At 45.8% G+C, this 27,822-nt stretch overlaps 1 protein-coding gene across 5 annotated transcripts in view; it reads right to left on the reverse strand.

Moving 5' to 3' along the window:
- The window catches only part of cadm4 (cell adhesion molecule 4), a 146,340-nt gene that overhangs the window by 47,693 nt on the left and 70,825 nt on the right, over nt 1-27,822 (reverse strand). For 3 of the 5 annotated variants that reach the window (XM_071535537.1, XM_071535534.1, XM_071535536.1), the window contains exon 1: nt 3,021-3,143. The exons of the other annotated variants lie outside the window; for them this stretch is intronic. In XM_071535537.1, coding sequence (XP_071391638.1) covers nt 3,021-3,117 — 97 coding nt within the window. In that variant the 5' untranslated portion in view covers nt 3,118-3,143. Of the gene's footprint in view, nt 1-3,020; nt 3,144-27,822 lie in introns of those variants that run through there. 5 annotated transcript variants of the gene reach the window in all.

Consider the following 27,822-nt stretch of genomic DNA (forward strand, 5'->3'; position numbering starts at 1 on the left):
GCTGGGATCTTTTCACTCCTGTCCCTCTTTCTCTCTCCTTCTTCATCTAGTTTTTTCCCCTTGCAATACTTTCCTTCCAAGCTGCAATATGCTTTCATTCCCCTTGCAATTTCTCTCTCTCGCTCTTTCTCTTTTTGTGACTCAGTGGGAATCTTTTCCTGCCTCTCTGCTGGTTCTATCTCCACACTCTCCTTCACTAAATGTGATTTGTTCTGCAGCTCAAGTCTGCAGCATAATCACGCTGTTTTTCTAGTGTGCCGAGAGAGAGAGAGCAAGGGAGCGAGAGAATACCGAAAGAGCGAGAGGAGTGAATGGGACAAGAGGACAAAACAGATGAAATGAGTGGAAGGGGAGACTGAATCTCTCATTTTTCCCCCTCTTTCATCTTCTTCGCTCCCTTTGCCTCTTTTTAATTGCCTGTCTTATAGCTCAGCCTTCTCTCCACTCTCTATCCTCCCCTCTCTCACTCTCTCTCTCTCGCTCTTTGGCGGGACACTGGGACCTTCTCTTTCCAGCTCTCTCCCTCTCGTTCGACTCTCTCTCCATCTCCTATTTGCATCGCACTGAGAGCACTGTAGTGCTAATCAGAAAAAATCAGCATAAAATTATCTCTTTTGTCTTTTGACCTCTCATTAGGAACAATTATTTCCATTTATTTATATATATCACATCCTGTTTTTAACATTGATTTTGCTCTCCAGTCACGCTACTTCCGCCCTCGGCACGGCATTGAAAACCGTTGTCTCCTCTCCTCATCTCAACACCACCAGCAGCGTTCTTTCCTCACACCTCCTCCTCTCCTTTCCACGCTCCTCCATCTCTCTTTTTGACCTTCGTATTCTTTATGTCTCTCCAACCCCTCGGCATATTTCAATCATCTCGTTCCCCTCTCCTCTTCCACCCCCCATCCCTCTGTCTCTCTCTCTCTCTCTCTCTCTCTGCATTGCATCTCCCTGTGCACTCCCCTCTCCTCCTCTCTCCTCTCCTCTACCCATCCCATTACTCTTTCTGCTCCCCTGTTCACCTCTTCTTACCCTTCACAAACCCACAATCCTCTTCTCCCTCCTCACTCTCGTCTCTCCTCCCCCTCCTCCCATTTTCCGACAGCCAAAGCTGGTTAGCTCTATCTGCTGTGCGGCGTTTTATGGCCCGGGTCTGTCACGGCCCCAACAACCCGGCGACAATGGCCGCCACACACACCCCAACGGCGGCTTAAAGGAAATTTACAGGGCTATTACACGACGGCTACTACACTGGAGATTCACCACGGCCAAAAGCACCGGCCTTAACCCCCCTTCAAAATCCACCACATGGCTGCCTTCCCTCCTGTGTGTGTGTGTGTGTGTGTGTGTGTGTGTGTGTGTGTGAGTGATGGCGCTGAAAGTGTGCGTGGGAGAGATTGTACGTGCGTGTGCGCATGTGCGTAAGAAAGAGTGTGTTGTGCGCGCTGTGCTTGAGTGTGTGATGCCGCTGAATGTGTGTGAGAGAGTATATACTGTGTGTGTGTGTGTGTGTGTGTGTTCAACTGTGCATGTGTGTGAGTGCACACTCAAGGCCCATCACAAAACTGCCTCACTGGCATGAATTACATAACCACGCTCTCTGCCAAGGCAAAAACTCATTCTTCCTCCCCTCCCATTTCCCCCATCTCTCTCCCCCCTCTCTCTCTCTCTCTCCCTCTCTCTCTCTGTCTCTCACCCCTATTGTCTCCCCCCTCCCCACCCCCCTCAACACCCCAAGCCCCCCAAGCCCCCAACATCCCACACAACACAATGTCCTTCTGTTGATCTAATATGCAAAAACCCGTGTTGAATTGAGATTTGGCACAGAGGAGCAGCCAGTGTGTGCAGCAGCACTACGCTTGTTTACCGATGAGCGGCAGGGAGAGAACATCTCCCAGTATTAAATGCATAATAATAATGACAGGAGGTATTAATAGCAGCAAGCAACTCTGCCACTGATCCCGACGATACTGCAGATCAAAGCTTCATGGAGTCTTTGCTCCATGCTTCCTGCTTCCTTTTCTCGCTTCCTATGTCTTGTGTTCTGCGCATCTTATAACTCTTGGTTTCGAATCTCGACCTTGTGCGGCTCTTTTTCAGGTCTCTTGTTTTATCTTAGTCAGTGTACCCCCCTCCCCCCCCCCCCCTTGCACCCACACCAGACTGCTTCGGTCTCCATCTCTGTCTTCCTATTTCTCTTTCTGTCTGTGCTGCTCACTCCCTGCCTTCCCCCATTCTCTCCCTATCGTCTTTAAGTTTCTTTGGGGCCTGGCCTTTCTTTCTCTCTGTCTCTTTCTATATTGGTCTCTCTTGCACTGCACTTTTTCCATTCTCTTTCTATTCTACAACCGCTCGCTACATCTCTCTCACTCTTGTGTCCAACTTTCTTTCGTTGGGCTCTTCAGAGAGCCGCTGCAAAAAGGCTTCAGCCACTCTAGTATCTCTCTTTCTCTGTTTTCATTTATGGCTGTTTCCCTTTAAGTCTTTTGCTCCATCCCTCCCCTCTCCTTCCTCTGCCTGGTCTCTCATTCCCCAGTCCTTTCACCCCCTGGGCATACGTTCCCATCTTCATATTCTCTCTATTCTCAATCTTAATTACCAATTCTAACTTAATCACCGGCATTTTGAACAATTCATTTGGAGTTCTCATTTCATCATTTCATCGCCGGCTATTCCTCCCTCGCTTGTGCACTGGGCACTGCATGCAGCGGATCTCATTCTTTATCAATTTACGCCATTTATTACAGCTATGCAATCTTTCCATATGATAGAAGCATTGCATTACAAAGTTGTGAGGTATACACATGAGGAGGAAGTTTTAATTTAGACAATAACAAGTTTGTGCATACAGTAAATTGTCATATACTGGGTGTGTATGATATGAAATGGGTTTGTGTGTGTGTGTGCACCTGAGTTTCCCTCTAAAATTAATACTGTACATCTCATTTCATCTGCATCTGTGTGTGTGCAAATGTTTGTGTGTGTGTGTGTGTGTGTGTTCATGCGTCCATGACTTACGGGTGATGCATAGCAGGACCAGGACCAAGCTGCGCAGGGCCAGAGAGAGGGGGGCAGGGAGGAGGCGGTAGAGGACAGAGCTCTGGACAGGCCTCATTGTGTATTGAGATGCTGTGTGTGTATGTGTGCACGCGTGTGTGGATGTGCACGTTTGATCAATGGCTCCTCTGTGACCCTGCCTGCACTGCTACAGCCCAGCTACTCCACACACACACACACACACACTGATTTGTTCTGCAATGCTAAAGGCACACACACACTACGACTACACACTCCCCGGCTTTACTTCAATGTAGTCAGACAGAATTTGTTGTTGGAGGACAACACTTACAAAAAGGGCTCTTATGTGTGCTGCACTGCATCACAACACATGCAAAGAAATTACTTTAATTGCAATGCCACATAGAGCTGCACTGTAGCCAGGCCCGGCACATAATGCACAGAAGTTTGGCCAGAGCTCAGAGCGCTAACAGAGCTAGCAATTTAGAAACCGTATCACAATGCACACTGAGATGAGCTTTGACCAACAAAAAGTTCCACTGTTGACTTTAGCACCTTGTGTTGCTTAGAAAGAACTTATGACACACGCGGTCTTAAACCCAAACAGTGCGGAGGCTTTGCTGCAACAAAACAGTGCAGGAGCTCAGCCTCGCCTAAGCAAAACAACTGAGCAAACACTGCGAGGCTACCTATTTTCTACCACAGTGCTTTGAGCCTCCCAAGAGCCCAAAGCCCAACACGTCGATAAACCAGAAAAAGCAATACCGAAAAGTGACCAAAAACAGACCTACAGCGCTGTACTGCGAACCAGCAATGGCACTCACTAATGGCAGCTACGTAATTAGCCCAATGAGCGGCAAGCTAATTAGCTCGCCGCTAAATCGCCTGCTGTACACTGCAGTGTCAAACTCTATGCGCTAAGCTAACTCTGAGCACCAGGCACACTAACAACCAGCCACACAATTAACCACAACAACAAATCAATGTGATAGACCGCTTGTCTCCTGCAGGTCAAACGGCAAACCGCACAGCTCCGAGGGCAAAAAAAATATCAATAATAATACATTTACATTTACTACAAACTTCCAAAGCCAGTCAACTTTCTCTACTGATGATGACTGAATGTCTGAGCAACTCCATCAAAATGGAGCTACCTACATTGCCGTGCCCTTGAGGACAGAGAAATCTAGGCCAACAATGTTCATTCCCACACAGCCCGATCGTATTTTAATGAGTCAGACAGGGTTTTAGCACTTCACTGCTAACAAGTATCAGCAAGAACAGTCAATACGTTCCTTTGAGCTATAAGTGAACTGGCCTCGGCAAAGATGGAAGCATTATCTCAATGAAACTCATCTGGAAATAGCATTGGGTTAAATAAAATCCACTGAGGTTGAGAGTCATGATATTGCTCTATTTGACAAAGAGAGTGGAGCTGCCTATCCTCTGTGCACTAACCCAAGCTGAAAGAGGTCAAACACAATCCAGTCACTCCATTCCTTTATTTAAGTACTCAGTTATATGGTCCACTATTTTATCCCTGGAACTTGCGTATTATTCTAACAACCATAATCCGCTTGAATGCTAGAACTCTTTTGGTTATGATATGTTATCATGTGGCTGTAGCACAAGTGGACAATGATTTTACATGGTAATTTTGGATGCCGCAGAATGATCACAGGCTATCAGACTGTCAGTATAATAATACAGCAGCGAACCAACTCTCCTCCTTTCCAACATGCTCCACTGGGTACAGTCAGCGCCTGGGTGAGACACACACATACACACTCGCTCATACAGACGTGTACACACACACACATACACACACACTCTGATCTGAACACCCACTGTGTGCAAGGTCCAGGCGGAGCTCCACTGATTGGCAAGACCTAATGCATCGTTGGTCCCCGGGAGCGTGTAGTGTCGGTGTGTTTGTGTGTGCGCGCGCGTGTTTATATGTGTATATCTGTGTTAGTGTGTGTTATAGTCTCTGTGTGTGTGTGTGTGTGTGTGTTCCTGGAGTAGAGTACAAAGCGTGACGGACTGCACCACACACCTCACTGAACACTATCTGATGGAATAAAGTGTGGGTGTCATCCTTAGATTACTACACAGTGCTTCTCACTCTCACTGCCACTAAAAACACAACAAGCTGTAACAGCGATGGCTCTGACACTTCTGGCAAAGCCAAAAGCGGACCATCGCCAATCTTCCTTGCTATGCCACTGACTGCACCGGTCAACTGGCTGACACTGAGAAAATTACTCTGTTGGTGTACGCCAGCAGCGCGGGTATGGCAGGTCTGCGGCCTGGCGGCAAACACACAGGAACAAAGTCTACTCCCTCGTTCAAATTGATCTCCTCAAATTGTGTGCAGTTTATCCGTTTGTTCTGCCCCCTCTCTCTGTCTCTGTCTCTCTTGCTCTCTCTCTCCTCTTCCTTAACTCCTCAGAAGTCAAGCCATAGCAGTGAGTTAGTTCCCGCACGTTTGTCCTCCTTTGCTTCGCTTCTTTCCCGCTGTGCTATGCAAATTGCCGTAATCCCAACGTGGCATCGGTGTCGATCACATCTGTCTAGCCGTCTCCCTGTCTTCCACTTGTTTATATAACCCTGGCCTCCCTCCCCTTGCAACCACTTTGGATCAGTGTGTGTGTGTGTGTCGGGGGATGCTGCATATTTTGCATACTATTTTGTGAAGGTTAGGGATGTGTGTGTGTGTGTGTGTGGGGATGGAAGCAGCGACAATGGTTTTCTTTCAGGTCAGCAAACAGTGGCGGTGTGTGTGTATGTGTGTGTGTGTGTGTGACCGTCCACTGTCTACTGAGCCAGAGTGTATAGTTGGCTGTCTGTTAGGCCTGCTTGGTTGGTGCCCAGGCCCTTTCACCATCTACCCATTAATTTATCCAAGGAGGCACGCACAGAGGCATCATAGTGCCTCTTTATGTTAAATGGGCGGTTTTATAGCTGCGGGGATGCGCCCGGCTGTCTGCTGACAAGAACTGTGTGTAAGCGTGTGCGTGGGTGTGAGGGTGTTAGATTTGTAATTTGAGGCGGATGTGGCGAGTGCAGGAGTAAGCATGTGACTATGATTGTGTGTGGCTTATGTCGGTGTGAACTGGGCTCAATAAATGCTATCTGCACCCTACTTTATACTGATGGCACTAAACCTGTTGCTAATGCATTAACACACCTGCACACATACAAAAACACAACATACAGTTCCTTTCTTCAAGCTCACTGCCACATGTACTATTATTATTGCTATTGGCGATAAAACTAGCAATGCAAAGCCAAAGGGGAAACCCAGCTACACTAGATTCTAGGTGTCTGACTTTCATTGGCCTGTAAAATGTGAAAGGCAGCACAGTTTTGCTATCATAATAACAAGTGTTCGTGTTCTTAATCAGCTGAAATTAATCATATACTATCATCCTAATCTGTCAAAAGCTGCACTCACAAACAATACTAATGCATTCAATTTGAAACATGCTGTTTCCCTATTATTGAGTCAAATAAAGTCAAATTTATCAAGCACTTTTAAGGAAACAGGGTCATCACAAAGTGCTTTAAAGAGCATCAAAGGACACGATTACAGTCAAAAAACGAGGAGGAACAAACATCATGAATTATTCCATCTCTGGTGTGTGTGTGTGCGTGTGTATGTGTGTGTGTGTGTGTGTGTGTGTCTGCTAGGTCCCTGCGTGGGCAAACCCCCTGATGGGTGTATTTGTTTTTGTCGCAGTGTGTGCGGAAGGAAGGGAGAGAATGGCAAATTGTGTCCCCTATCCCTCTTTCCCCTTTTCTCTCTCTCTCTCTCTCTCACATCCAAATCAAATTTTTAATGGGCTTCATTGGTGCCACCGTGGAATAAGTGTTGCCAAAGCACTTAAGGGGCTTAAGTCAGCGGCGTGCTGAAAATATTAAGCACTCAAACAGCCTTACAAGGATCCCTGCCTGCTTAAGTATGCCGAGGAGGTCGTGCCAGCATTTAATACCAACGGTATTAAAACACTCCGACAAGGGAGAGGAACAGAGATATAGATATATATGTGCCACAACTGGGAATGGATGGAGAGATGGAGGCTGACAGGAAGAATAAGAGGAGGTGTTGGAGGGATGGATTGGGAGACAAAGGAGAGGCAAAAGGATGGAGAGAGGAAAGGGGAGGACAGTGGCAGTGGGGTGAGGAAAGGAGCGGAGAGATGGACAGAGAAGGGAGGAAGAGAGGGGAGGATAATGTAGTAGAAGACAGGAGAGGAGAAGGGAGGATAGGAGAGGAGAGAAGGGGAAATGCAAGGGGAGGAGAACAGAGGAGAGGACAGAAGAGGGGAAGAGAGGACAAGGGAGAAGACTGGGGAGAGGAGATGAGAAAAGAAGAGAGGAGAAGAAAGGAGAGGATTGGGGTGGGGAGGAGAGAAGTAGTGAAAAGAGAGGAGAGCTGAGGAGAAGAAATAGGAATAGGTGGGATGATGGGAGAGGAGAGGAGAGGAGAGGAGAGGAGAGGAGAGGAGAGGAGAGGAGAGGAGAGGAGAGGAGAGGAGAGGAGGAGACAAGATGAGAGGGGAGAAAATGAAAAAAGAGCAGCGAAGAGGAGGAGAGGAGGAGGGAGGGAATCGGGCCAAGGTGTGGGAGGTAGGGGTTGATGGGATAGCTGTGAACCAGCAGCAGAGGGCTAATGCAGAGATTCTATCGGGAGGCTTATCCGAGATTAAATTTCTCTTTGTCCTTAAGGCGCTTCTTGGGTAAGCGGAAGTGTCGAATTTATTTCTTATGTCTCCCTCGAGGTGGGACGGGTGAGTGGGTTGGGAGCATGTGTGTGTGTGTGTGTGTGTGTGAGTGTGTTTGAGGAGGGGGGGGTAGTGTGTGTAAGTGTGTAAGCGTGTGTATGTGTATGTGTGTCTGCGTAGGCGTAGGTCTTGGGGGTTTATTAGTTGGCAAAGTGTGAAGGTGGGTGTGCATTTCTGAAAGGTAAAGATAAATCAAATGAGTGTTTTCCCAGGGGGTTAGAGCCAAAGTGAACATGTACCTATTAATGTGGTTTAAATTTATATATGCATGTGAACTCACTCACATTTGCGTGTCTGACTGCATGTACTGTATGGATACTGTGCATATGTGTGCATATGGTGTGAATGCATAGCCGATATATGCATATCTCTACACCCACATCTTCAATGTTGTGTGTTGTTCAGATGTGAACCAAACAGTACTTTCAAGTACTTTTTAAGGTTTGTTTTATAGGCGGCACAAAGTCGCAGAGTCCTAGAAAGTTTAAACACTCACAGGAAACTTCCTTTTCATTATCTAAACGATCTAAACTGTCCTAATTGGGTAGCCCCATCTGATGTTCTCTGCAGTATAAAGTAAGTACACAAAATTATTTACAACTGCTGTTTGACCTAGGTCTGAGAACATTCCCGGCCGCCCTCTGTTCTCCTTCCTCTCTCCTCTTTCTGGCTTTCTGGTTGTTTGTCTGGCTGACTTGGTGTTAATAGCTAGCCTAGAGCCATGCGCTAGCTAATCCGGCTGGGTTCGGTCTGAACTCTCTAATTAGAAAAGTCACAGCTCCTCGATCTATGGACACTATCAGTGACTGCAGTTTCTGGAGGCACGGCTCAGTCTGCTTCCTGCTCACCACACACTCCCCGGCAAAGAGATCGATACGCGCTGGCCATCTGGGTACATCGCTAGTGACACTACCCGTCTTTCTCTGCGCAAGTTAGGATTACAAAGTTTTGATTTTCTTGTCTTTTTTTTTTCTTTTACCATTTCACAGTCCATTGACAGCTGAGACGGGCAAATAAGTAAAAGTCAATATGGCTCACAACGTCACGACAGGCTAACAAAAATATGAAATAGATGTTAGATTTGAGTCACTATCTCAAAATACATGGTTTGGATGGGAATCTATGAGCAAGGATAATGTGTACACCGCTAGTGTGTTTCATCCTGTTTTATTCCCTTAGCCTCACCTCTCCCTGTGTATCTATAGTAAGCCAGGGGATTAAACTCACTCTTCTCTTTCTGGCAGACAACAGAGCTGGCACCGTCTCTCCACTGGTTTTACAGGGTAGAAAGGAAGACAAAAAGGTGCAGTGGTAGCCATTGTAGAAGCCTCATTATTAGTCTCATCCCATTATGCATCTATCACGCATCGACCCTACATTAACAGCGACAATTTCAGCTTATTCTTTTCGAGCCTGGCAAAGAACTGAGCGTGCATTCTGTGACAAAACGCTCTCCAACGACAGACTGCAAGAACTGAGAAGGAGATTACTATTGGCGACGGGCGCTAGTGCAGTTGAATAAATTGGTTGAAACTCAGCACTCCAGTAGAAACGCTATCCTTCGTATAATTCGACAGTGTGCTTTTGAATTCGCTTGATCAGATACAGCGGTTATCTAACAAGCACAGGACTCATGGGTTTGACACTGAAGAGAAACTCAGAAGACGCGATAGTCCTTGCTAGTGTGAATAACACCTGTAACACATTCAAGAAAGATACAATACGACTCAAGGTAGTTGCAGGTTTTCTCATTCACTCAGATAAACAGAACTGCATGATACACACAGCTAGGCCTGAGAGTATGTAGGCCAAGAGGGCTGGGGGCTCATTAACAAACAGACAGCGTCGGCACTAAACCGTGCTCCTGGCCCTTGCTGTTTGCATTAATACATAGATACATGGGGTATGTATGAGAAAGCGTCCCAGACATATTTTATGCATTGACCGTGGAGCCATCCATTGGGATGCAACCTAACGCTAAGCTCAGTCATTTCTTATTCAGTCAGATAAACGCAAACAGTGTTACCTGCCAAGTCGAGGGGAAGGTTTCCGTCGCAGCTTCCTAACGAGTGTTTCTCTGTGTGCTTTGAGCCACATGCTACACAACTTCCTGCTGAGAGTCACACTCATTATCCATGTGGCATCCTACCTCCCAGTGACAGGGTAAGCTTCTCTGTTCCCCGCTCTCTCTCTCTCTCTGGCGCGGCGCATGTGCCGATCTCTGTGAACGTTCTTTATTCTGAGCGTGTGTGTGTGTGTGTGTGTGTGTGTGTGTGTGTGTGTTCAATTCTCTTGTTACCTGTGCGTGGTATTCTCCTTTGTTCCCTGATGTGTGTGTGTGTGTGTGTGTGTGTTTTTTTCCGGCTGTGTCTTTATGTGTATACATGCATGCACCCGTTTGGTAAGTCACTCTTCACACTCCAGGTATGTGTGTGCACGTGAGAGTACGCATGTGTGTGTTGGTGCCTGCATGCACACACACACACACACCAGTTTGACTCACTCTTTACTCTCCAGGTATATGTGTGTGATGTGTTATTGATGTGCATATCAACCTGTCAAGGCCACAGCTTATGATGTTTTGTCTCTGTGCTGCAGGGGAATAGTGTGAGTGTGTGTGTGTGTGTGTGTGTGTGTAGCTGGAAGAGGGGTCTGGACCAGGATCATTGTGCGCTGTTGTGGCATAGTGTGTGTGATTAGAATTGAACAGCTATGTGCCACCTCGCCGAGGGGTACCCTGCCAACCGCCTTGCCCCCATTCCGCCAATTCACAAACGCCTAACAAAGGGATAATTTCTCCCGCGCATGATATAATCTTTCCTTTCACCCACTGCCTCAATGGAGCCCTTTATGGCTTTTTATCGCCATCTCTCTCTGCCTTCCTGCCTCCCTCCCTCCCTCCTTCTCTTTCTTTCTCTCTGTCTGTTGCTTTCCCGACCCCTCCCTGCTCTCCATCTCTCTCCCTGCTTGCCCTCTCTTACTCTGTCGCTTTTTCTCCGATCCTTTTCTTGCTCTACTCTTCTCTCTCTCTGACCTTACAGAGGGTCTTTGCACCGAAGTCACTCTTGTTACTCTCTCCCTCCCTCTCTCTGTCTCTCTCTCTCTCTCCGGAGGAAAATCACACACTCATCAGTTTGCCGGCTCTGTTCCTGACGAGCGAGCTCGCAAGGAGAATATTAACGAAGCTCCTCAGCCAATTAACACCTAGAGCACATAACAACCTTTTATGCCTGCAGACACACTCGCATGCGCACACACACACATGCATGCGCTGCGCATGCACAGATACACCAGCGCACACAACCAAACACATGCACACACACTGGCTGGTACACACATACTGTACATACACACACATACAGGTCGAAACACACTCACACAAATAAGCACAAAAGCTCACATGCACACACACACACACACACACACACACACAGCACATGCATAGAGATGTGGATGCACACATTTACACACAAACACACACACAAATATGCAGACACACAGAAACACATACACATACACATACACATTGCGCTGATGAGTGTGGGTGTGGAAGGAGAGGGACATTCATAAGAGTGAGGAGAGGTAATGTAGAGAGAAAGGAGATACAAACAAAGTGATGAGCAGCAGTGAGGCAGAAGGGAAGAGAGAAGGACGGAGAGGAGAGAAGGAGGGAGTGGAGAGAAAGAAGAAGAGGAGAGAAGGAGGGAGAGGAGAGAAGGAGGGAGTGGAGAGAAAGAAGAAGAGGAGAGAAGGAGGGAGAGGAGAGAAGGAGGGGAGAGAAGAGATGGAGGAAAAGGAGAGAAGGAGAGTGAGAATGTGAGAGGAAGGAGAAAGACAGATTTATGGAGTGTGAAGAGAGGCATAAAGAAAGGGAGGAAATCAGTGATAGAAGGTTAACGTGGCTTGGCTGCTCCTGACATGGTTCATGCTAATTTGAAGGCTTTAATAGTGGGCGAGTACACTCACACACACACACACACACATACACACACACACACACACACTGGTCACTGGCACACACTCATACTTGTCTTTGCCAGGACACCACAATGCATAAAACATGGTGGTAGAAAGGGCATTAGCAGTGAACTCGTGCAGACACACACACACTCACACACACTTCTGGACACATGTGGGGCAGTACCCTAGTATGCATAAAACATGGTGAGAGACAGCAGGAGCAGGGGGCGAGAGGGAGATAGGGAGAACAAGTGCGAACGGACAAAAAGCGTATGGTAATGACCCGGATAACGAAAGGCAGGAGCAAGGGATGGAAAGTCAGAGAGAGAGAGAAAGAGAGAGAGAGAGAGAGAGAGAGAGACACAGAGAGAGAGAGAGAGGGAGAGAGTGAATGTGATAAAGTGATGGTACTGGGGGAGAGAGAAACTTTCCTCGCGGCCTGCTGCTTTTGGAGAGAGAGCGGCGTGCAAATGAAAAATGGAGATGAAATAATTAGACAGGCTGACTAGAAGCGCTCATCTAAATATGCAAATGCACTTAATTTTGCTTTGATTTGCTCCGCTGCTTCCATATCACTCTCCAGCTTCTCTACCATCTCTTTCTTTCTTTCTTCCTTCCTTCCATTCTCCCTCTCTCTCTCACTCTCTCTCTCTCTCTCTCATCTCTGTTCTGTTCCTCTTTCCCTCTTCCACTCTCTCTCCGTCTTTCTCATCTCTGCTCTCCCTCTCGCTCGCTCGCTCTCTTGGTCTTTCTGCCATGCTCTTCTTCTCCCTCTTCTCTGTTCTCCCTCTTTCTACACTATGTCCCCTCTCTCTCCTTATTAAAGCAATTTTAATACACTGTAGGTATGTCAGTTCAATTATTCACTGTTTTATGGACTTACGGCACTGTGTGTGTGTGTGTGTGTGTGTGCGCGCGCGTCAGAAAGCGCGAGAGAGAGAGAGAGTGTTTCATTAGGTCATTCATACCTGACTGACATGCCAATCTGTATGTATTCAAGGGTGTGCACATGGATGTATATGTGTGCATGTGTTAGCATTTACCTGCATGTGTGTATGCTAGGGCTGCAACTAACGATTATTTTCATTGTCGATTAATCTGTCGATTATTTTCTCGATTAATCGATTAGTTGTTTAGTCCATAAAATGTCAGAAAATGGTGAAAAAAGTGTTTCCCAAAGGCCAAGATGACGTCCTCAAATGTCTTGTTTTGTCCACAACCCAAAGATATTCAGTTTACTGTCATAGAGGAGTAAAGAAACCAGAAAATATTCACATTTAAGAAGCTGGAATCAGAGAATTTTTACTTATTTTTCTTAAAAAATTACTCAAACCGATTAATCGATTATCAAAATAGTTGGCGATTAATTAATTGATTAATCGTTGCAGCTCTAGTGTATGCTTGTGTGTCTGTGTGTGTACATTTGATTACAAGAGATAATTTTGCACTCGCCACTGAGATTTATAACAAAAGTTTTCAGCTACAGTAGATGGGAGATGCGTTACATTTATCTACACGTCCCTTCTTTCAAAGCTGCCCATGTAGCTCACATCTCTATTGTCTTTTAATCCAGGAATTATGGCACCAGATCACAGGACTGGTTAGTTTTAAATACTCTGTAGATAAATTCTGAACTTGGCAAGACTGTCTCCCGGTACCATGCCCTTTATAAATGGAACAGACTCCAAAGCACTGTGAAATTAAAATCGCTAGGATTTTTTTGTAATTGCTTTTTATAATGTATGTCTCTGTATGTTGCTGACAGCTGGAACGCGTGTGATTGAATTGCATCGTGTATTTTCTTTGTCAGCTTTATGTTCTGTGGCCTGTCTTGAAAAAGAGATCACGATCTTAATGAGGCCATACCTGAAAGAATAAATGAAAAATGGAAATGTGTCCGAGTACGTGCGTGCCTTTGCCTGTGTGTGTGTGTGTGTGTGTGTGCGTGCGTGTGTGTGTGGATTATGGATTATGAGAGTCACCACGGAGAAAGGCAGCTGTCCTTCCTAATGACAATCTGCCAGCGCTCCTCGTTTACCGCTCCTCCTCTTTCATCAGTCTCTCTTCTCTTTCGCCAACTCCGTCCTCTTCCCCTTAGTCCTATTTCCACCACACATCCCTCATTGTTATGGCCGCTTGCTCTCTCTACATGGTGACCCTGATTCTACTTATTTGTCTGTATTTATTTCTGTCTCTTTCCCTCTCTGTCTACCTCTGTCTTTAAACTTGCCTGTCTTTCTGTTGGACTCACTCTCTCTGTCTCCCTCTCTCTCTCTGTTTATTGGCATGACTGTCAAAATATAATAAAAACAGTATTGCCAAAGTGGTTTACCACAAACAGCTATACACAGCCGTGGAGGCTAAACGCACCGTAACCCAATTTGCCCACTTTTTTATTTGCGAATTTGCGAGCATACCCATCTTTTTTGACATTAATCTTTATGATGTAAATTCATATGCTGTAAATTCATTAATGATGGCAACTAGTATCAAAGTGATGTAAGTATATGAGAATAGCGTCTTTTACTAGCCTATTAATTGTGAGACATGAAGGATGAGAGATGAGGATACTAATTGTGTTATAACAGAAAATAGTTGATTAATGGATTAGAATGATGATTAGTGATAGAAAAAATTCTGTCACTGTTCCTCAGGCTATAGAAAGCTAGCACATACTAAGCAGGTAGGCCAGCAATGCTAACCGCTCCCTCTCTCTCTCCCTCTCTCTCTCTCTCTGAGGAACATGGAGCTTTGTTTTATAGTTTTTGATGCTTTCATTCCTCTGTTCTTTTCCTTTTGTTTATCAGGTTTTGTTTTGAGGCTTTGTCTTTTTTTCCTATTTTCCTCTTGGGGGAAAAGAAGGGTGATGTGCTTTCTGTGTTAAATATACATTTTTTTTGCGCTGACATCTAAGAACTAAAGATATTAAAGGAAGTAGATTCTCTCTCTCCTTCTCTCTCTCTACTGAAAATAGTGTCCATATGTATCAGTATCCTATTAAACAGCCAGTTGGCATGTTCAAGGTATCTATCACTGCCTCCGCATAAGTGACCCCGACACAATGTTGTTTATATTCATCCTGCCCTTTCCTCCTCCTCTCCTCTCCTCTCATCTCCTCTTCTAACTACCCTCAGGCTCTGTTTATTCATTTATGAAGCACCACTGTTTTTACCTAATAAGTCTTCTGTTAATGCTCTCTCTCACTGGACTGGGCAATGAGCATACATCCATCCACACACACACACACACACACACACACACACAACACCAGCTGGTACTGACAGGGAATAATTAAGTTGACATATCTACAATATATTAACCATATTTTTAATAAGCAATGAGGGCCAAACTCTCTCTCTCTCTCTCTCACACACACACACACACACACACACACACACACACACACACACAGGCAGGTCGTAACACAGGCTCTTGTCTCCACTCTACCAGTTCTTTTTCAATTAGTGCTTTGATTAATTATCTCAAATTTTTGTTAAAAAAAAACAATTTTTTTCACATGAAAAGCTGTCAGATTTCAACTTCACCCCACCGTTTATAAGTGCTGTCAATCAGGCACGCCAACCAGTGGATCTCAGCTGAGCGCACAAGAAGCAAAAGCTGCTCCAGCTTCCTGAAATCCCTCTTCTTTCTCTAAGAAGGAAGTTCAACAATTCATCTCAGAGTTTTTCTATCCCTTCTTCATACCGAGCGCAACCGAGCGCTGTTTGCCTTTTACAGGCAAAAACTTGTTCAAACGGCATTAACGAGCCGATAGTACGCTGTGCTTGTCCAAACAGAAAGCATAGAGGTTTACACACACACACACACACACACACACACACACACACGCAGACACAAACACCACACACCTTTCTATTTACTCTTGGACAATTCAAAACTCAAGCAAAGCGAGAGGACCGTCTGCCAAGCCACAGCAGAATGATTCACCAATTGATCTGAAATAGGCAGCAGACATTAACACGCCTACATTCTGTGGATTTGATCCATGCCCAAGTCATAACAACAATGTGATGCTTTATTGATCTTCACAGGGGAATTCTCATCACTCTTTCAGTGTGATTCTGTGTCTTGCTCAAGCACACTTCAGCAGGGCGGATGTAACGGATGCATGTAATTTAAATATATTTTTATTCTATAGGTCGCCGTTTTTAACCACTGGCCACTACAGATGAAAAGTAGCCACCCTAGACTAACAGGTACATCTACAATAATGTCCCTGTCAAATAAACTAATTTATAAATAAATAAATAAATGCTTGAACCTGGGTCCTCTCTAATCACAAGGCCACCCACATAAAAAAAAACAGTGGAGTCACATGGCCTAGTTTGCTTTCGAAATGGCTTGATTAACAGCGCGGCCGGCTAACAAATATAGAACCTCCTTGGTGTGGACTGGTCCTGAGAGGAAGCATTAGTCCCCCGCTAGCATGAGTGACACGTGTAACACTGCCGCTATCAGTAAGAGTGTTGTCTCTGTCAGGCCCTAATACAGCTGCTGATAATGCTAATGAAGAGCGTAATACCCCAGCAGGGGATTGAATTAAGCAGCACCAGTCACAAACATTCCTAATAAGGCCCTATGGATGACCAAAACACAGGTGTGTAAATTCAAGCTGTGTGTGTATGTGTGTGTGTGTGTGTGTGTATGTTACCACCAAGTATTCAATGCATGCACCTGCTAGCTTGCACCCCACCCTCACACACACATGCACACAAACATACACCCAGTGGTTTATGATCACTATGACTCTGACAGCGGCCCTCCTTTAATTCCCTTTCAGTTTTAAATGAGGGCTTTTACCCATGGTGTGGTAATGACAGTTATTACACTGCTCTGCCTGCAGGAGGCTATCACACTGACACACACACACACACTTGCACACTCATGCATGCCTGCACACTGATACATATGCAAGTGCACATACATGCTTTTCAGTCTAGCAGCACATGCATGCTTGTGGGTGTTTTCAAGAGGAGACTTTAGAGTGGCACCAACATACTAGTGCACACAAACACACATGCACACATATACTGTGTGCACGCGTACACACACAAACACACACACACGTGCACACCCACACCATCACACACACATAGGCATAAATACACACAATCATCCCTTGCAGCTGGCCCTTTCTCCACAGACAGCTCCTCATACTAACATCCATCGCCTAGCAACCACCTATCAGGAGACACACTCACCTCCGGACCTGAGTCGCATGCCCCTGAAAGGCAGCCAATCAGGTGAGCCGTTCCCCTGGGACATACTACTGTGATCAAGAGGAGGGGGAGGGGAGGTGTAGAGGGCTGGTCGATAGGGCTACAGTGTCACCAACACAAACCCACCTCTTTCTCTCTCCATCATGCTTTTCACTCAATTTTTTCGGTACCTTTTGACTTGATGTCAAAGCACTGAAACCTCATTCTCTCCAGCTCTCTCCAGCTCTCTCTCTCTCCTTCTGTCACTCAGGCGGGGGACACACTAGAAGACTTCCTACCTAATTTTGAAGACGCTGCGCATCACACACATAACAACGGATTTCACAAATGTTTTGTCTCCCAGTGGTAAATATGCTCACACTAGATGATTAGGCAAGGATGGGGTATCACACACTTAAAGGAGTGTCATTTAGAGTCGTAGCCCATTTACTTCTGTCTAGCCCTAGTTTATATTTCTCCAATCATTTTGCATTGCATAGTGTGTACAATCAGATTTTTTAACACGTACTCATTTTTTGTCGTTTTTAAAATACAGACTGTCAAACCTAGCTTGAAATCAACTGCTGTCCCAGCTAACAAAGACACCCTAAATAAAATGGCATGGATGTGACAATAAAGTTCGTAATGTGACATGTTTTTGAGGGATTATTTCCTGGTGTGAGAATTCCATTTTTTTCTGTGGGTGTCAGGTGATTGACAGTAAGCAGAGCGTAACGTAATGTGGCGCTGATAGGAAAACACTCAACTCTGGCACAATGAGATAATGATAAAACAGAAACTTTCACAAAACCAGACAAAGGCTTCATGTTTACTGTGATGGATTATCTAGCTCGGGCAATTTTCAAGTCCGTGGATGTTTGTACAAAAATGAATGGCAGCAAAAGGCTTCTTCTGAAAATAGGGGAAAACGAGCCCTGATATCTCCAACTATGCTGACTGTGTGCAGACACCAGGAACAATGTAAAGGAGAGGGGCGACCTAGACGAATTGGCACAAACCTAGAAGAACACCAGTGTTATCTTTTCACAATATAACTGAGATCATCCTGCTGACTCCTGTTGCAGGATGACCTCTAATCTCACAAGAACTTGCCTTATCCAGTGTAACCTCAATCAAAACAACAACGGAGGCAGAGAGTCAGACTCGGCTTGCCCGGCCTCACCTCACTGTAAACTCGGGACTTGGTCAGGACCCGTCCAGATGTCGGGCCGTAATTTATCAACCTTGTTCGATATTGTCAGGGCAGCTCAGATGAGCCTGCGGGTCCATGGTGGTTTAGATTGAATCTGTAAATGCCTCACACTGCCAGACAGTTTTTGCAGACCATTGGTCCCGATCAAGCCTCTGATTGGGATTCCCTCTCCAATTGTCGGGATGGACAAATCTGCTGTAAATTGGCCCGATAATCCTCTAGCGTTTCCTCAGCTTTACTCTGTCTCTGTCTTACCATTTTTCTGACTCACACTCTCTCTCTCTCTCTCTCTCTCTCTCCTTCTGCTCCTGTGTAGCGTAACATGGCCCCAGGACCTCAAGTCTGTCAAATGGCACATGTTATTACAGTACTATGTTATCTTTATCGGCATCAGAAAATACAGAAAGCTCGCTCTTTTGTCCCGCTCTGTCTCTCTCCATCCCTCCCTCTGCCCGCCTGTATCGCTGTGTCTCTATCTATCTATCCCTGCGCCTCAGCTGCCTTCCCTCCATCATCTCTAGCTCTCCCCGGTGTGCTGTGCTTTTTCGCCTCATCGCTTTACCATCCCCCCCACCGTTCCTCTCCATCCCTCCCTCACTCTCTCCCTCCACTGTTCTCGCTCCATACCCCACATCCTCTTCCTCTACCCCCCCCCCACTCCATCACACTATCTCCCCTGCTTTACCTCTCCTTGACTCCATCCTCTGTCTCCCTGCCACACCCTCTTTCACTCCCTCCCGTCCTTCTTCTTCACGCCATCCTGCATGCTATTTCTTATCTGTTTGTCACATTCCATCTCTTGCTGGTTTCTCATAATCCGTTACTCTCTCTCCTTCTCTTTCTTTCTTTGTGTCCTGTGTTTTATCTCCTCCGCATGACACTACTATCTCACTTTTATCGCTCTCCCTGTCTTTCCCTCTGTCTCACATTGTATGCCGGTGTGGATGTTTGAGTGTGCTTTGTTCCTGTGTGTGTGTGTGTCGGCATCCATATCTAGCGTGTGTCTATACGTTACTGTGCAGGTGTGTGTACATATGTGTGTGTGTGTCCAGTGTCTGATTGGTATGGTCCTGGTGTCCGGTGGTGATTGCAGCGAACACTGGAGCAGAGTTCACAGAGAGGACAGGAGGAAGGAGGGGCCAAACAGGCTGCACACACACACACACACACACACAGACACACACACACACACACACACACAGAGACACACACACACACACACACTCAAAGGAATGGCAATTTAAAATGATGAGTCCCATACAATATTGGAGGATGGGGACTGCACACACAAATTATCCAAAGATAGATGCAATTTGAAGTGGTGGCTAATAGTTCCATATATATTGGAGGATGGGGACTCGCGCGCACACACACACACACACACACACGCACGCACACACGCACGCACACACACACACACACACACACACACACAGGGAGCAGACATGCATATTACAAAAGCTAATATTCCTGTGCAGAGTCATATCACGGACACACACACAGACATACACACACACACACACACACACACACACACAAGCTTACTGCATTTACCAAGAGAGCTCTTTGATAATGTCACAGCCCTTAGGCCTAAATTGTCCCTAAAGGACTAACCCCCTGCTGCTTCAAGTCGGCATCTGAAAAACTGTGTGTGTGTGTGTGTGTGTGTGTGTGTGTGTGTGTGCGTGCATGCGCGTGCATGAGTGTTCCTTTGAGGCCCATAGCGACGAAGGCTGCCTGCGGCGACAGAGACAAGCATCACCACGACACCAAACACACCCTGGAGGACTGTAGACACCCTGCTGTTCATGCAGGAGTGGAGGAGAGACGGAGGGACGGAGGGAGAGGAAGGATAGAGGAGAGGAAAAAAAAAAGATAACCGCGAAGCAGAAGGGAGACGGAGGCAGACGAGGGAGAAATACGAATGGAGAGAGTGCTACGCTGAGATGGAGGGATTGAAGGGAGAGGTAATACGTGATGACAGAGCCAAAAAGGAAAACAAAGAGGTAGCAGGAGAGACAGAGAGGAAGAGAGAGGGAGGGAGAGAGATACGCGATGTGATAGATAAAGACACTGTGAAAAACAGAAGAAAAGATGAAAGGCATGAGAGAGAGATGGAGTAGGAGAGAGTCTTCATCAGACAAGAGGAATAGGGAGAGAGACTATTTATCCAAGCCCTGGGGGGTCTGAGCGTAGTGAGAGAGAGACAGAGAGAGAGAGAGAGAGAGAGCGTACACAAGAAAGAGAGAAGGAGGATGAACACGGGAGATGAGAAGAGCTGCAGAGGAGCTGCCTTTTGAAAGCTATTTGGGCCTGAGTCCCCATTAATTCGCACTGCTTTTAGCTCTGTAAAGAAGTGCTGTGGTAACAATGGATTCATCAAGCAGCCTTCACAATTTGGATTTAACTCCAGGAAGAGAGATGAGGATGGAAAGAGATATGGGGGGGGGGGGGGGACGGAGTGTAGAGGACAGGGAAGAGGGAGAGTAGGGAAGGGATGAGTGTGTAGCGCTCCTTCATTGTGTTGAGGGCCATTCATTGTGAATGGATGCTCATGGGAAGGGTGGGGTGTCGACTTTTAGCGTCACAACGATGAGTTATTGTTTATTCACCAGCGCATTCACAAAGAGAGAGACAGGGAAAATAAGGCTGCCATTGTGTGTGTGTGTGTGTGTGAGCTCTGTGCGCAAATGGAAGTTTATGTTCACATCTGTGTGCTGTGTAGGCGGGTAGACACAAAGACGCAGAAATATGCATCAGAAAAACTAAATAATTACATGACATTTACTGCCTGGAAAATGATGTGAAGATGTCATCCTGGAATGGCTCTCATTGTTCACATGCACAGTAGCCGTCATTCCCACACCACGCCACATTTCCAGGAAGCCGTGCATTTTTTACATACCCCAATCCCCAGCATAATTGACTATCCACTCCTCCTCTCTCCTCCCCTCCTCTGCATCCTTTCCATCATTCCCGACCCTCTCTCTCTCTCTCCCCCTCCCTCGTCTCCCTCTGCTGGGATTATTTACCATTTACAGTAGGCTGCTGCATCATCTGTCACTTCTGTCGCCCGCTCAATTCCCGTCCCCTCCCTCCCATCTCGCTTGTCAAACACTGAGGTCATTGTGCACAGTGAAATAACAGCAGACAAAAGAGTCTCTTTTTTTTTTTCAACTTCTCCCTCCTCCATTGTCTCCGCTCCCCTTCTTTTCCTGCTACCATACTTGTCTACTCTGCAATTTGAAACCCAGAGCAGGACAATGGAGGCCAAGTGAGTACAGTAACTAACACACACACACACACACACACATCCCCCCCCCTCCTCCTCCCGGTGACCTCCACAGGCTGGGAGGTGTAACAGCTGTTAACTTGGCTAATTTGGAAAACAATAAACAGCACAGTAAACAACAACGGTGTTACGGCAGCCATGTTGCTCTCGGCTCACTCTCCCAAGAGTCACTCGTCCATTAACGCATAGCGCCACAATGTCCCTGGGTTTCAGACACAAAGTCACAAATACGTCTGGCGGACCCGATCGGCTAAGGCCAGTGCTATGAAATAATCAGTGCACTACATCAGTGCACACACACACACACACACACACACACACACACCACCAACAACAACAGTAGAGTTTGTGTCTCTTAATCACAGTTGATTTAACAGTCAAACCAAACTTCTATTTTGCTCTCATTAGGCCTTTGTTACTTCAGTACACCGTCAGTCTTTGTTAGCGCTCTCCCATGGCCCCTTTCAAACATACACTCACACACACACACACACACACACACACACACACACGCACACACACACGCACTGTCACACCAACTGAATTCAGAGAACTCTAGAGACAGTGCATGAAAAGGCTCTTCTCCAACTGGCTCATGTATTCAGCCAGGTCTCCCAGTGGAACTGCTGGTATTGACAGACTCGAGTGGTGAAGGCCCTTGTCAAAGTTTGAGACTGAACACTGTGACACAGTTCTCACACTACCTGAATGAAACAAAATAATAACAAAACCTCCTCCCTCCCTTTTAAAGGGTAATTTCATTAAATTTTCAAAGTGATGTCAATGCCAAAGTCGACTGTTAATAAACATCAGGTATGTTTTGAAGCAATGAAGCAATGCCTGCAACATGGATGAGGTTTGGAAACAAAATCAATGTGCATAGCACAGTGAAAAGCAGGAGGTTATGATTCTTACTAAATGTTTATTGACCTTGTCAGCCTTTTGATTCATAGACATTTTTTTGATTATACAGAGTCACTTAACCTCTGAGTGGGAAGATTTCTATTAAATTATCTGGTATTTAAAGAAATAATTCACAACATTTTAAAATAAATGAATATCTGTTTTGCTACTCCATGACTGATTGATATCACACAATAGTGATTCAACCTGAAGGTGTGAATGAATGAATGCCCAGTTCATGAACACATCTTTCCCAGGTAAAATCCTCTGGAAGCAACTGAAGCGTGTTAAATCTGGAGGAGCAGCAGCAGCAGAAGCAGCTTGTTTGGGATAAATAGAAGAACTGGACAGTTGGCCAACATGGCTGAACCAACAAAGAAAAGGGCGCCACCTACAGAAATTCAAACTTCATCAACAGAAAACCCATGGAAAAAGACGTAAATGATTGATGAAATGATGATGAAAATTATCCAGGAAACACAGTGCAAAAACCACCACAGCAATGACCAATAGCACCAAAATAGAAATAAAACAAAACTGAAACAGTTTTTAACATCTGACATGGCTTTCCAAATCAACTAACCCTCTTCAAAACAACAAAGTGTTTTTGGAGTAAAAGAGACTGCCGGGGATGAGGATATTTCTGCCTCAATGTTTCCACCTCCCTCCCGATGCGTGTTGCTGGGGGCTGGAGTGGACCAGAGGGTAACGGTGTGGCTGTCAGATGGGGGGTTGAGAGGACAGTGGGTGGGGAAGAGACAGTAGTGCTGCGCTGATGGGACTTTTATGAGGTCCTCTGCCGGCGGAGCATGGAGCGGGAAGGGGGGATAAGGGCCCAGAGAGAGGAGCGTCAGCGGGGCCTCTGGAAAGATACGCTCCAGAGTGTGCGCCTGGTGGTTTTGGAGGGTTTAACAGAGTGAGACAAGGAGAGCTAAGAGTGTCTCTATGTGTGTGTAAGCATGCGTGTGTTCTTGTACTTTTATCCTTGTGAAAATCAGAGTTTTAGACCTTCAGAGTGAGGACATTTTTTCCAGTTCTTGCTTCTTCAGAAAAATTTGTTCAGGGTTTGGATTTAAGGTTAGAATTATTCATAGGCTAGGTTAAGGGTTAAGGTTAAAGACACAAAGAAACATCATTTCTTCTGTAATTCAACATATTTCTTTTGAGGTGTCACAAATTTCGGATTCTTCAAAATGAATGAATTCCAGCCAACGGAATGCAATTAAGGAAATAGGAAATCATTTTTTCGGGGAGAAAACCCAAAAATGTATCACCGTACCATGTTGCCACTATAACTTGAGAGTTATAAAGTTGCAGCTTTCATTGGTCAGTTTTCATTCATGATGGGAGGAGGGGAGGGATGTTAAAAAATCTGTGATGGTATTATTGGTTGTAATTTTTATGTACGCCTACTGGTGCGGCATCAAGTAACCAATGTGTTGTTTTCCAGGAAGTAATGGGATTTTGATATATAAATTTGAGAAAAAAAATATATATATATTTTAACATTTCTTGTCATGTCTTGTGAAATATGTGTACACTGTGATATTGAGAATTAGCCAATAAGGTGAAAAAGTAATTTCATTATCATTTCATTGCGACTTTAAGATTAGTTTAGGGTTACAGTTGGGGTTTAGGGTTAAGGTCTGAATGAGGATTAGGTTTCTGTCATTGTAAGAGTCAGACATGTAGTGGTGAGGGTTAACATTATGGTTAGAGGGTTAGGAAATGAATGGCGATGGAAGGTGAGGATGAGGATAAAAGTACAAAGATGAGTGTGCTATTTTTTGCGTCACCTCTGCATGTTTGTAAGCGTATCTGAGGCTTGAGTGCACCTGTCTATGCATCGTTTGTGTGTGTGTCCACTTGTGTGTGCATGACGCAGCATTTGGAGGGGCCACAGTACATTCCTTGCTGTGTGCAATCTGGAGCCGGCCTGTACTCGTTTTTTTCTCATCCCTCCGTTGGCTCCTCTCAATCGGCAATTTGTAAAACACGGCCCTCCGCTAGCCCTCTCCCTCGCCTCACATCCCTTCCCTGCACGACCGCTCCCCTCCCTCATCCATCCTCCCCTCTCGTCCTCGCATCACTCGTTTTACTTCCTCTCCCACTTTCCCTCCCGCCATCTCCTCTTCCGTCTCTCCTCTCATTTCCATACCTCCTGTGCACTCTGAATCCTCCGCTATCTCCCTCTCTCTCTCTCCGCCTGTTTATCTCTCTCCTTTTATCTGTCGTTCTCTCCCTCTCTCCCTCTCTCTAGCTCTCTCTCTCTCTCTCTCTCATTTGCCCTTCCCAGTCCATGTGATTTTTCTTCTTCATTATCTCTACTTCTTTTTTCTCTGTCCATCCTCTCTGCTGCACTCTCATTTCTTTCTCCCACCAATGCTTTTTTATGCATTTTTTGGGGGGGGATTTAGAGCATTCAATCGACATCTTACACCCAATGTAATTAAGAGTTTGTTTCTCCCCGTATCCTTCTGAGATCTACATACAGATGTAGCCATTGTTGAAGCCCCACTTTTAAATGCATACTTTCACGCTGGCTCCATCCCCAAGAGGAACTGCTTGGGAAAAATCAAGTTTTACAGTGTTTTCGCTGTCACTGGAAGTTACAAGGAACCAACCAACGAGACTGGTTGGTTGAGTTTTGTGGCACAGCATACTAATTCGACTCCATTTAAAAGAAAAAACCCTGACTGCAATACTAATGTAAGACAGATGCAGGAAAAATGTATGATGAGGGACTTCTACATGGCCGGTAACAGTTAACTCTCTTGCCTAATGACACATCAACAGGTTTGGACTGGATTGACTGTTGCAGCGATCGAACCTTGATAATTGGAAGAGGAAAGGCTGAGAGTCGCTGAGTGTAGAAGGAGAAGAGGAGGAGGTGGAGGAGGAGGATGATGACAGATGCAGAAATGGAGGCGAGGAAGAGTAAGTTGAAGGACGGAGAAGAAGAGAGCGATGAAGAGATGACGAAGCCTTGTCAACTTCATTTTGCTCTCATCTCTTCTCCCTTCATTTTCCGCCAATAAATTAGAGATTGTTTACCCTCTCCTATTATTCAATTCACCTCCATCAAATTTGTTCCAGCGTTCTCCACTGTTACATTATTGCCCGGATGCATCTCTCTGTCCACGACTCTTCCTCCTTAATCCTGAAGTAAACAGTCTCCCTCTTTCATCTTCATTAGTGCCAAATCCGCTGCCTATCATATTTCATCTTTCATCCATCCCTCCATCTCTCTTTTAATATCCCTCTCTCCTCCTTTGACCCTCCCTTCCCCTCCATCCATCTTAACCCTCTCTCTACCCCCTCACCCCAAACCACTCACGCACCGCATGCACGCACACACACGCACACACACGCACACACACGCACACGTGTTCTCACTTTGCGCATCACTGGGAATTTCCATGACAACGTCACCCCGACAACAGTCCCTCCTCCTGAGGTTCCGCTCGTTTGCATCTCATTTGCATGTTGCCTGAGCGACCGTCGGCATTTGACTTTGACAATGGCGAGGAAACTGGCATGACCCCGTCCATTTCGTTCTCTCCTCTCCTCCGCTCTCTCTCTCTCTCTCCTTACCCTCTCACCCGACGTTTTGCTGTTTAACCTCTCAACCCGTTCTCCTCTTGTCACTCCCTCTCCTTTTTTCCCGTTCGGTCCATTCCCACATTACTGTCAGTCAGTATGCCATTCTCTTTTCCTCTGTCCCCTCCTCCTTGAGCTGCTGTTTTGAAAACAGACGACATTCAATTTGTCAAAATTGCTCTTTCACCTCCTCCTCCTCTTTTTCTCTCCATTTGTAAACATTTTCTTCCGCCGTTTTTCATCCCTCTCTATTCCTCCTACCCATCTGAAAGACGCTGCAACTGTAAGTCATTCACTTGCTCCCCAAGTAAGTCTCACACTTGCAGCCAATTTGCTATTGGACAAAGAGCTTTCCATCCATTTCCTTTAGAGACAAACACAGCTGCTACTAAACACGCATGCACACATGTCGCTATTGACACTGCATAGCAGTAAACACGCATGCATACACACAGCTATTGACAATCTATCACAAGAAACATACTGTGTAGATACAAAAATGTGCGAACGCACACACAGACACACACATATCACAGACAGACAGACACACACACACACACACACACACACACTAACATTGCTATTGACAGTCTCTCATAGTTAAGATACAGACGCACGTGCAACACACCCACATACAGAAATACGTCCTCAAGTAACTGTGAAATTAAACTCCTTTTTCAGATTTGATGGGTTGGAAACTCTTTCAACTGGTTAACTAGACACAAAAGTGCCTGTTCTTTTTTTCTTTTTTCTTCATGAGGACTTCCAATTAAACAAATTCTCCATAACCGAGATCAGCATCACTAATTTGCTTTCTCCACTCCACAACAAATTACATGCCAACATCAACAATATGGCAAAGTCACCTCCCACTCCCCATGTTCTGCCAGAGAAATGGCAAAGCTAAATGATGTGAGAGGATGACAGAACATTGTTGTCATACGAATCTGTCTGTTACATTCACATCCTCCACTCTGGAGTATTTAAAAGCCATGCTTGGTATGCCTGCTGTAATTGGCTGTGCTGCCGAAGAGCAGAACTGTTCAGAGGCTTTATTACCAGCAAAGACACATGTGGCATGTCAACGAGGCAAAAATTACACGCCATGCCAGTAACTGTACTGTGTGTCTATATATACAGTGTGTGTGTGTGTGTGTGTGTGTGTGTGTGTGCGTGTGTGTATGTGTGTGTGTGTGTGTGTGTGTGTATGTGTGTGTGTATAATAGAGAGTTATCCATCAGTGTGAGTCACCAAGTGTATGTGAAATGTGAATGTGAGAGTGAGGGAGTGTGTGTGTGAGAGAAAGAGCATTCTGCATTCAGTAGTGTTTGAGCGTGTGTGTGTGTGTGTGTATGTGTGTATGTGCGTGTACATTTACTTGCATGTATTTGCGTGTGTTTGTGTGAGAGAGCGACAGAGAGAGGGACATTGTGTGCGTCATTAAAAAAAAAATCACTGCTCTCTCTACATGGCTCTCATCTGACATTTTAAAAGGCAGCCAGTGGAGGACAGAGCAAGCTTTATGAAAACAGACTAACTGTCCACCAGAGATGGATAGAGAGAGGGAGAGAGAGAAAGAAAGAAAGAGAGAGAGACAGAGAGAGAGAGAGAGAGAGACAGACTTGGCGGGGGCGAGGGTATTCAAAGAGAGAGACAGAGAGGGAGAGAGACAGCGGGAGGGAAAGTATTCAGAGAGCGGGAGAGAGAAGAGTATTCAGAGAGTCAGGGGGAGAGGAAGGGCCTGTGCCGTTTCATTGATTTCGGCCGGTAGGGGGGGAGAGAGGGGAGAGACGGGGGGGGAAGGTCTGGAGACAGAGCGGCTACTGTA

Source organism: Centroberyx affinis, unplaced genomic scaffold (assembly GCF_046629955.1).
Source record: "Centroberyx affinis isolate AG114_WGS23_722 - 3 ecotype Tasmania unplaced genomic scaffold, CSIRO-AGI_Caff_v1 ptg002726l_1, whole genome shotgun sequence".
NCBI classification, from domain to species: Eukaryota; Metazoa; Chordata; class Actinopteri; order Beryciformes; family Berycidae; genus Centroberyx; species Centroberyx affinis.